Source organism: Gigantopelta aegis, chromosome 4 (genome assembly GCF_016097555.1).
Source record: "Gigantopelta aegis isolate Gae_Host chromosome 4, Gae_host_genome, whole genome shotgun sequence".
NCBI classification, from domain to species: Eukaryota; Metazoa; Mollusca; class Gastropoda; order Neomphalida; family Peltospiridae; genus Gigantopelta; species Gigantopelta aegis.
Genome location: NC_054702.1, coordinates 35,409,939 through 35,421,040, shown reverse-complemented (window position 1 = coordinate 35,421,040; position 11,102 = coordinate 35,409,939). Strand labels below are relative to the sequence as shown.

Sequence of the window (11,102 nt, the reverse complement as noted above, 5' to 3'; positions counted from 1 at the left end):
CTTCGAAGGTTTCACGAATTTAGTTTCATCCACCACCACCACAGACGCAGGTCCCCCCCAGCAAAGTTCTTGTCGACGCTGACTTGGACGTTGGCACCAAGGTGTCGGGAACAATTTTTCGTCTTTCCCCTGGTTTAATGCTGAAATTGTTTCGTCAATTTGGCTTTTACATCCAACACTTTCGATCCACTTTTTTTAGGACTGTAAGGACAATATCCTCGCTTGGTGGGGAACGTTTTCCCCCCTTGCCACTGTTGCAAATTTCGTTACATGGGCATAGCAGTGTTCCCCTTTCCATAACTGGGCCACCACGTCGACGTTATTTTCCAAGTTCTAGACGACCATCTCCTCTTAATCATCACGTTGTGGAAACAGGCCATCTTGGATTGACCGTAGGATCTGAGTCGTTTTCGCTGATGGAATGACAATTAAACTTGTATCTAAGCCTTTTTATACTCTTTCCGTGCCAGTTCTAAGTAGGGTCAGGGGCCGGTCTAAGTAGGTCAGGGCTCGGGTCGTAAGGACGTTGCACAGGGTAGTCAGTAGTTCCGTGACGTCATCAGCTGTCAAGGTTCAGTCTCAGTAGGTCACGGTCCATTAGGACGAGGATCACGTGTGACAAGGGGCCGTGACGTCATCAAGGTCCAAGGTCACGGAAAGTATGTCATGCGGCGCATGCTGAGGCTCTTGCATTACTTACTCACACGAGATAAGACAGAAAAACTATCTACAACCAGATAGTCGGCGCACACACAAAACACACCATACACTCAAACCTGTGTCACATTGTTTCGTGGCCCCACCATTTATAGGAGGAGAGTTTTAGTAGGAGGTTTCGGGGGGGGGGGGTATTTATTATTATTATAATTATTATTATATTATATATTTTTGTATTATTTTGTAATTATTATTCAATGTTTTCGAGTAGTGTTAGGCACACAAAATGCAGATCTTAAGTTTCGATATTTAAGAATCCTAACGTACAAACCGTCGAGTCGTTGTATTTGTTTTTGTGGCGTTTGTGTAACTATCCAATACAGGTGCTTCGCGATATCAAAAATGGTAAAAGTGTTAATTAATAGAAATGATAATATCTTTTGGGTTGTTTTTTTTGAAATAAATATACAAAACCGTGAAAATGGAAAACATCTGCAAGTGATACATCTTAAACTATTTCACCTGATGTTTAAAAAAAAATAAGTCACAACATTCAGCTCATAGACCCGTTGATATGGCCGTGGTTGGACCTTTCGGCAATGTATCTCGAGAATATATCTATTGATTTTGAATACGTGGACGGGGCTTGTGCATTGTCCGGTGACTTAACAAATATATAGCGAACGTAGGATACACTTTTACATGTCATTGATTTTGAATACGTGACCTGTGGCTGATGCAATTGTACTGTGAGTTAACCAATATAGAAGAACGTAGATTTCCTATTGTGGGTAGGTTTCGCACAGTGAAACAGAGTTCTAGTTTGGTATATAGCTGTCCTTTATAATGTCATCTTGCTAAGGGGGTTTGTGTGCGTGTGTGGGGTGTGTGTGTGTTAGTTTATTTGTTGTGTGTGGGGGGGGCGGAGGTCCTGTCTCTAATCGGCCGATTTATACACAAGAAATGTTATATTGAATGCTGTGACATTTATTACTTATTAAATAGGATTGATTTAAGACCCTCTACATAGTAGTCCATACTGACCCCACCTAATGTGAAAACAGGGTCTTGATACCCATAAGACTCACCACCCCCCCCCCCCCCCCCCCGTATCCGCAACTGGTTTATATGATGCTGATATAGCGTTGAGTTATTGGGGGTTTTATCCGGAATTTCCATTTGCGTGGCAATGCAAATTAATAGCTTGATGTGTGATTATATATACTTGTATACAGGTGACTCAGCAGACAAACAATCAAGAAACGGTGTCTGTTGTCAAGTGGTTAAGCTGTCAAACAATTTCACTGGGTATTTGAAGTCAAGTAGCATAGGCTGAGATGAGGACACAAGCACAACAGCGGCCCGACGTGTGATTATAAATACACAAAACGTGTTAAATATAAATTGTCTGTCTGTGTTCTAACCTATTAGTGGGAAAATTCATATTAATATGACCCTACAACGGGTTGTTCTCTAAAGCAAAAACCGCAAGCGTGTATATTGAATAGAACCCTTCGTCACCAGAAAAGCGTACTTTGACCGGAATGGGAGGAGACGTTGTAAAGATGAGATTTATTATTGTACGTGAAGGAAATATCAATCGGATTAAAAATTAGGTCCTCAACGTAGACCATGTTAGTTTATTGTCTTTATCCACACCACTAGAGCACATTAATAATTAATCATCGGCGATCGAGCGTGCAACATGTGGTAATTTTGACACGACATTCTTTATAGGAAACCTTATATATTTTTCCAATTATTAGTAAGAGATATTAATTTATATGAACATAAGATGGCCATTGAAACCCCAATCATCGGATCTGGTTGGGATCAAGGGCAGGACGTAGCCCAGTGGTAAAGCGCTCGATTGATGCGCGGTTGGTCTTGGATCGATCCCCGTTGGTAGGCCCTTTGGGCGATTTCTTGTTCCAAACAGTGCACTTTGACTGGTATATTAAATGCCATGGTATGTGCTATCCTGTCTGTGGGATGGTGCATATAAAGGATGCCTTGGTACTGACGGAAGAATGTTGCGGGTTTCGTCTCTAAAATTATATGTCAAAATTACCACTATGTTTGGTTGAGATGAGGAAAAATGTCAACGGATCTGCCTAGAAGGTTTGACCCTACGATGCAAGTACCTCAGGTGAGTGCTTTATCGACTGAGCTAAATCTCACCCATGGGTAAAATGAAAATAGGTACAGCTTGGATAGAAAACTTGAAATTTGTTTTGTTTAATGACACCACTAGAGGACATTGATTTATTAATCATCGGCTATTTGGTGTCTTTGACGTATAGTCTTAGATACGAAACTCGCTACATTTGTTCCATTAGTGGCAAGGAATCTTTTATATACGTCATCCCACAGGATAGCACATACCACGGTATTTAATATACCAGTCGTGGTGCACTGGCTGGAATGAGAAATAGCCCAACTGGTTCACAGACAGATATCCTACATTTTAATACATAGGTTTTTGTAGCTCGTATACATATCGTTATTTAACATTATAGATATTTTATTATGGTGTACAAAGGTTAAGTGGTATTTTTCTGTATTAGTTTGTTTTATTTTTATTTGTTTGTTTGTTTAATTTGTTTTGTTTTGTTTTGTCTTGCTTGGTTTTGTTTATTCTTTGTTTGTTTTGGGTATGCTTGAATATGGTTTTGGTTTTGTTTTGTTTTGTTTCGATTTTGTTGTGGTTTTGTTTTGTTTGTTTGTTTTGTTTTGTTGGTTTTGTTTGTTTGTGTTTATGTTTTGTGTTTTGTGTTTTGTTTTTGTTGTGGTTTTGGTTTTGTTTGTTTGTTTGTTTGATTGTTTTTGTTTTGTTTTGATTTTGGTTTTGGTTGTTTGTTTTGGTTGTTTGTTTTGTTTTGTTTTGTTTTGTTTTGTTTTATTTTGTTTTGTTTTATTTTTGTTTTGTTTTGTTTTGTTTTGTTTTTTGTTTGTTTTGTTTTGTTTGTTTGTTTGTTTGTTTTTATGTATGTTTTGTGTTTTGTTTTGATTTTGATTTTGGTTATGGTTTTTTTTTTTTTTTTTTTTTTTTTTTTTTTTTTTTTTTTTTTTTTTTTTTTTTTGGTTTTGATTTTGGTTTTGTTTGTTTGTTTTGTTTTGTTGTGGTTTTGTTGTGGTTCTGTTTTGTTTTGTTTTGTTTTGTTTTGTTTGTATTGTTTGTTTGTTTGTTGGTTTTGTTTTGTTTTGTTGGTTTTATTTTGTTTTGTTTATGTTTTGTGTTTTAGATTTTCTTGTCGATGGGTCTTCAGAGCCTCCAACCCTCGACTCCCGATTCACCTGGAAATTTGCCCCGCCATCATTCCACACATATTGCATCACTGTAGTTTGATGACAACCGTTAAAGACGGTAAGAACACAATTAATGAAGCAGAGAGCACCCAGAAAACAATTTACTTAATGTACTTGGAATTCTTTTTTTACGTGTGTTTATGCGTGTATCCGTGCGCATGTGTGTATGTATGTACATACATACGTATGTATGCCTATGTGTACGTACTTGTGACGTATATACCTGTGTGTGTCCGTGTGTTTGTGGGTTTTTCTGTATGTCTGTATATACTCCAGTGGTATCATTAAACAAAACACACTTCCTCTATGTCTGAGTGTGTTTCTATCTGTGTGTGCACGCGTGTGTGTGTCTGAATGTGTTAATGTTTTTCTGTCTGGGCGTGCGTGTGCGTGTGTGTGTGTGTGCATAAACAGTTGTAGTGTAAAACATTATTGAGGGGTCGTTAACAATCCGTCAACATAGTTACAAATGCCATAACATATTTCGCTCATTTCAAGATTATTTTTCAACTCATCAAGAAGATGGACATTGTGGGTAGGTCATATATTTGCAAACTGTGATGTCATGCATTATCTGTCGTCCTATGTTGATATGCTATTGATATTAATCGTCTTCAACTGGTGAATGGAATTGTTTAGCTGCAATGCCATGCCTTGTGTGTCATCCCATGAAGACATTCTAATGATATGAAACGTGTTCTACTAGTAATTATACGAAGATATTGATTTGCAATGTCATGCTTTGACTCTCATCCTTTGTAGGTACTCCAATGATATGAAACGTGTTCTACTAGTAATTATACGAAGATATTGACTTGCAATGTCATGCTTTGACTCTCATCCTTTGTAGGTACTCCAATGATATGAAACGTGTTCTACTAGTAATTATACGAAGATATTGATTTGCAATGTCATGCTTTGACTCTCATCCTTTGTAGGTACTCCAATGATATTAAACGTGTTCTACTAGTAATTATACGAAGATATTGATTTGCAATGTCATGCTTTGACTCTCATCCTTTGTAGGTACTCCAATGATATGAAACGTGTTCTACTAGTAATTATACGAAGATATTGATTTGCAATGTCATGCTTTGACTCTCATCCTTTGTAGGTACTCCAATGATATGAAACGTGTTCTACTAGTAATTATACGAAGATATTGATTTGCAATGTCATGCTTTGACTCTTATCCTTTGTAGGTACTCCAATGATATTAAACGTGTTCTACTAGTAATTATACGAAGATATTGATTTGCAATGTCATGCTTTGACTCTCATCCTTTGTAGGTACTCCAATGATATGAAACGTGTTCTACTAGTAATTATACGAAGATATTGATTTGCAATGTCATGCTTTGACTCTCATCCTTTGTAGGTACTCCAATGATATTAAACGTGTTCTACTAGTAAATGAAATTATTTTGTTACAGTAGTACTATATAATTCAATGATATTAGTCGTGTTCTACTAGTAATTATATAAAATTATTTAGTTGCATGTGTATATAAAATGTATAATAATGTATAATAAATATAAGTTCAAGGGCCATAACTCTGAGTGACAAATTGATAAACCGCCACGAAAGTCAAACATGATGTGATGTGTATACACACAGCTATCAGTATATTGAGGCACTGCGAAAACAAAGTGTGGAAAACAAATTTTCATATTTCCTAAAATCAAGGGCCATGACGGTCAAAAATTTATAATTCATCATAAACGTCAAGCGTGACCTGTACCTCTACCGCTGCATGATAAAGCTATATAAAAAAAATTCAGGTCAATATAGTGAGGCATTTTGTGGTACGCCTATTAGAAACATCAGGATGACCAGAAACATTTCGGTTGTACTGAAATGGATAATCTAAACAATAAAATATAAGTAATGTTTGATTTCAGTGATCATAAACGGCTCTAATAGTGAAAAATACAGCTTAGTGTTTAGAAAGAACGGTCTGTCCCTTTAATGAAACATTCTGTTCTTTTGTATTCCAAGGAAACGCGAAGCTGATATCGTTTTGTGAAGGTCAGCCAGGATGGATGAGGTGGCTGCGCCGCGTCTCGTTCACAGGATACAGTGGTTCCATGACTGTCCTTCTGGAGTCCAACTTCCAGAGAACAGGCTACATGATGCCAGTCAAGATCAGATACTACCAAGACAGAAGTAGGTCATGTCTAAAGTTAAAGTATTTTCTGTTTAACGACACCACTAGAGCACCATGATATATTAATCAACGGCTATTGGATGACAAACATTTGGTAATTTTGACACATAGTCTTAGAGAGGTAACCCGCTTCATTTGTCCATTTGTAACAAGGCATCTTTTATATGTACCATCCCATAGGCAGGATAACACATACCACGGCCTTTGATGTACCAGTCATGGTGCACTGGCTGCAGCGAGAAATAGCCTGATGGGCCCACCGACGGGGATCGATCCCAGACCGAATGCGCATCAATAGCTAGAGAATACTACATAATTAAATTTCCGTTACATTCATTTTAATATAACGGCATCCTATTGGTCGAGATTTCGTTCAGTTCTCGATGAACGTAAAACTTACGTCGACAGGGATGATGATGTCATTTTATATCGGCAAGTTGAATTATTGAGCGTTATTGTTTATGGACCAAAAATAGTTCAAAATAAAGTGTGAACGTTTTGTGTTATTATTAGCAAGTATGATTCAAATTTAATTATAAGTATTGTCTGTTATTTATTTTACGTTCATCGGAGTATGAAAAAACTAAATTATCCGCAAACTGTCTTGACTCATATTGGCAATACCAGGGCCCGTGCTTATAAAACTTTTAGAGTCCAGACTCAATCTCAAATGACGTCACACGCATACTGTGTATCATTGGGTCACTTACAATGGAGTCAGTTTGAGGTCGCACTCACGTATTGTATATTACATAACTGAGCGGCCTATAACCGTTGGCTATAAGGCGGACAGGTGCTGTATCCGCTGCAAAACGGGGTGAGCTTTTATAAGTGTCCTTTTCTTTCTTCTCTCCCGTCCAGCCAATCTCTGTCTGTCTGTCTCTGTGTGTGTGTGTCTGTCTGTCTGTCTGTCTGTCTCTCTCTCTCTCTCTCTCTCTCTCTCTCTCTCTCTCTCTCTCTCTCTCTCTCTCTCTCTCTCTCTCTCTCTCTCTGCCTGTCTCTGTGTCTTTCTCGCTCTTTCTACGTCTGTTTGTCTGCCTTTATCCCCCTCTCTCTCTCTCTCTCTCTTTCTCTCTCTCTCTCTCTCTCTCTCTCTCTCTCTCTCTCTCTCTCTCTCTCTCTCTCTCTCTCTCTCTCTCTCTATATATATATATATATATATATATATCTGATGTAGGCTATATCGAAAATAAAGGCTTTTAAAAACCCTCAAATAGCTGGGGTAATAAATAGAATAACAAACTATGTTACCAGTTATTATTAAATTTATGTCCCTCGTGAAATAATTTTCACTTGTCAACCGCTACAGCTCGTGACAAGTAAAAATTATTTCACTCGGGACATAAATTTGATAATAACTGATAACTCATTTATTATACTCCCTCTCTCTCTCTCTCTCTCTCTCTCTCTCTCTCTCTCTCTCTCTCTCTCTCTCTCTCTCTGCCTGTCTCTGTGTCTTTCTCGCTCTTTCTACGTCTGTTTGTCTGCCTTTATCCCCCCCTCTCTCTCTCTCTCTCTCTCTCTCTCTCTCTCTCTCTCTCTCTCTCTCTCTCTCTCTCTCTCTCTCTCTCTATATATATATATATATATATATATATATATATATATATATATATATATATCTGATGTAGGCTATATCGAAAATAAAGGCTTTTAAAAACCCTCAAATAGCTGGGGTAATAAATAGAATAACAAACTATGTACTCGTGAAATAATTTTCACTTGTCAATCGCTAAAGCTCGTGACAAGTAAAAATTATTTCACTCGGGACATAAATTTGATAATAACTGATAACTCATTTATTATCCTCCCTCTCTCTCTCTCTCTCTCTCTCTCTCTCTCTCTCTCTCTCTCTCTCTCTCTCTCTCTCTCTCTCTCTCTCTCTCTCTCTCTTTCTCTCATGTGCATGTGTGTATGCGTTTGTATTTGATAATGAGAGCCATAAGGTAGGACTTGCAATAGAAATTTCATATGCATCTTTCTCTTCAACCTTCATTTTACAGGACCCGATCGCGACAGTCGAACTAAAGGTAGGTGTCGTATGAACATTAATTTGTTTTTGTACTTCTTTTATTTATTTCTTACCAAATTTAGGTCAGCTTGCATTGATCAATTCCAAAACTAGCGGGGGAGGGGGGTAATTGCTTCTCGTTTTTGGTTTAGAGTTGTGTAGAAGTACAATATTTTCCTAATCGATAGACTATATTCTACTTTATCCTCATTATAATAATAATAATAATAATAATAATAATAATAATAATATAATAATAATAATAATCATACACCACACACACACACACACACACACACACACACATGCGCTTACAGAAGATGGCAGCGCTCTTCATCATTCCTTCTATTCTCTCTTCTACTATCTCTCCACAGATGACCTGCTGATCAGACACGTTGCGACAATCAGTTCAGTTACTGGTGTCATCGTCCTGTTTCTCCTCATAACTGCATTGTTTTGCCGATATCGCCGGAACCGTTCGCGTCGCAGCGCCAACCGTACACTCACCCTGGCTGTGATTTCAGATGGAAGGACGGACAAGGCTCCTCCAGCTTACACTGACCTCTTTCCAACCAAGAAGGTGCTGCCACAGAGCAAGGTCGAAATTACCAACGATCCACCACTTCCGGAACTGACCACGAGTGCTCTCCCTTACAAGTCTCCTCAAACTGAGTCAGCTCTTGTGGGTTCGGCTAAACCAGAATCAAATATCTGAAGAGCTGTCAGATTATTATGAGATGAACTTTGATACATTTGTAGTGTTTTGCATATACACATTTACTTTTTTTTAAATCTTGCTTTATCAGATATAATCAAAGCTCACTGTAGCTATAACGTATAAAGATACATGTACAGATCTCCAGAATACATGTAGTTTTATTGCACCGGGCACGTTAAGTCAATACTTTTCTTAACGTGCACGGCAAGTTGCTTCCCTCTACTTAGCAAATTTAAAATGGCGGGGATATTTTGTAAAGTTGTCGTTGAAGATTTATTTTGTTAATAATGATACGAGTCATTCAATCAGGATTTTGTTAGTACAGTAGGTTATACATTTTTGGTTTGTGTGTCCATTTGTTGCACTATTTCGGTTGGAAAACGGTTGACACATGGTGCCACAAGTTTTGAATACAGGCCAGATACAGGGTATGTAACAAGATCCGGACGTAGTAAGAACCACACTTACTACGTCCCTCCGGACTAATGCAGTTTGTAATGAACATAGGCCACCATAGTGTAAAGGCAGAATATAGTACTTTTGGTGGACTCATTTTCTTTTCCCATTCCAACCTGTGCACTACATCTGGCGTATCACAGGTCCCTTTACATTATGAAATCTGTCCTTGGGGCCGATAAAATCTGTTGATGGCAGTACTTTGATACTTTGATAGTCGTTTGCATATCCACATATGGTTTTGTTTTCTTACGGTTTTTTGTTGTTGGTTTTTTGCTTTGTTTGTATTAAATTAATTTGTTTACTACTTTTGTTGCTTGTTACAATGACAGCTAAATGTTCTTGTAATGTAGACTTTCTAGTAATTACTAGTAATTCCTTATATTTACCATCCTATGCTTTTTAAAAAAATAAATCTATAGACATACTTTGTTATTTCGGTTTATTTCTGTTTAAAATGGATTACAAAACTATGTTGGCGGTTTATGTAGGAAACTACACTCCATTGCTATTAATTATACCGTTTTATTGTCTTTTTTACAATTATGCATATACTAGTACTTCCTCATATTTACCATCCTATGCTTTTTCTTTAAATAAATATATGGACATACTTTGTTATTTGGGTTTATTTCAGTTTAAAATGGATTACAAAACTATGTTGGCGGTTTATGTAGCCAACTACACTCCATTGTTGTTAAATATACCGTTTTATTGTCTTTTTTACAGTTATGCATATACTAGTACTTCCTTATTTACCATCCTATGTTTATTTTTTAAATAAATCTATAGACATACTTTGTTGTTTGGATTCATTTCAGTTTAAAATGGATTTCAATAAAAGTTAGCTATTTTAGTGGCAAATAACCTCCCAATGCTATTAAATGTAACATTAGGTGTATTTGCTTTAAAACTATGGACACAATTGGTTATTTGGTTCGTGTGAGTTTATTATGTTATTATGTTTTGTTTTCTCTATGAGTAACAGCTTTATGTCGGTATATAAATGTTGTGTACCTTTTACAACTTTCAATGCCCTTCAAAATAAATACTCTAACAGACTCAGTTTTTGTTATTTTTTATTATTTGGTTCATATTAATTTATTACATTATTATGTTTTGTTTTCTCTATTAGTAACAGATGTATGTCTGTATACACCTTTTACAACTTGCAGTGTCTTTCAAAATGAATACTCTAATAAATTCAGTTTTCGTTATTCTTGATTATAACTAAAATTAACTGTTATTTTAGTTTTCCATTATTTTCCCCCTCCATTTTGTTATCTTACTTTTTATCTCGTCTTGGACTGTAATGGCTTACTGCGGAGTTGTCTTTCTTAAACTTAAACTTTCTTGACTATATGACAGAATTACCAAATGTTTGACATCCAATAGCCGGTGATTAATTAATCAATGTGCTCTAGTGGTGTCGTTAAACAAAACAAACATTAAACTGTTCATCTTACTTTTTATCTCTACTTGGACTGTAATGTGTTACTGTAGAGTTGTCTTTCTTGAACTTGTTTATAGTCTGTTTTATACCATAACACATTACTTTTATATTTGTTGTATTATTCCGGAAGATGCTTATATGTATTATTGTGCCGAACGTTTTAATTTTGTTTTTAACTTTGTATTATTTTAAGTTGGGTAGATTTTATAAACACTATTTTGTTATTTAATACATACATAATTAACATATATCTTTGCGATGTGAGGATTATAATCTACTCAGAAAAGTGTAGTGTACTAACGTATTTTTATGTAAATAAAAACTAAAATG

The 11,102-nt window shown here is 36.4% G+C and overlaps 1 protein-coding gene across 1 annotated transcript; it reads left to right on the top strand.

The window, feature by feature from the left end:
* The first annotated feature begins 2,755 nt into the window (after nucleotides 1–2,755).
* Nucleotides 2,756–11,102, top strand: LOC121369812. Its single transcript, XM_041494886.1, has 5 exons — nucleotides 2,756–2,778; nucleotides 3,903–4,024; nucleotides 5,966–6,133; nucleotides 8,138–8,164; nucleotides 8,520–11,102. Exons 1-5 carry the CDS (start codon nucleotides 2,756–2,758, stop codon nucleotides 8,858–8,860), a joined length of 681 nt encoding a protein of 226 aa, XP_041350820.1. The 3' UTR covers nucleotides 8,861–11,102.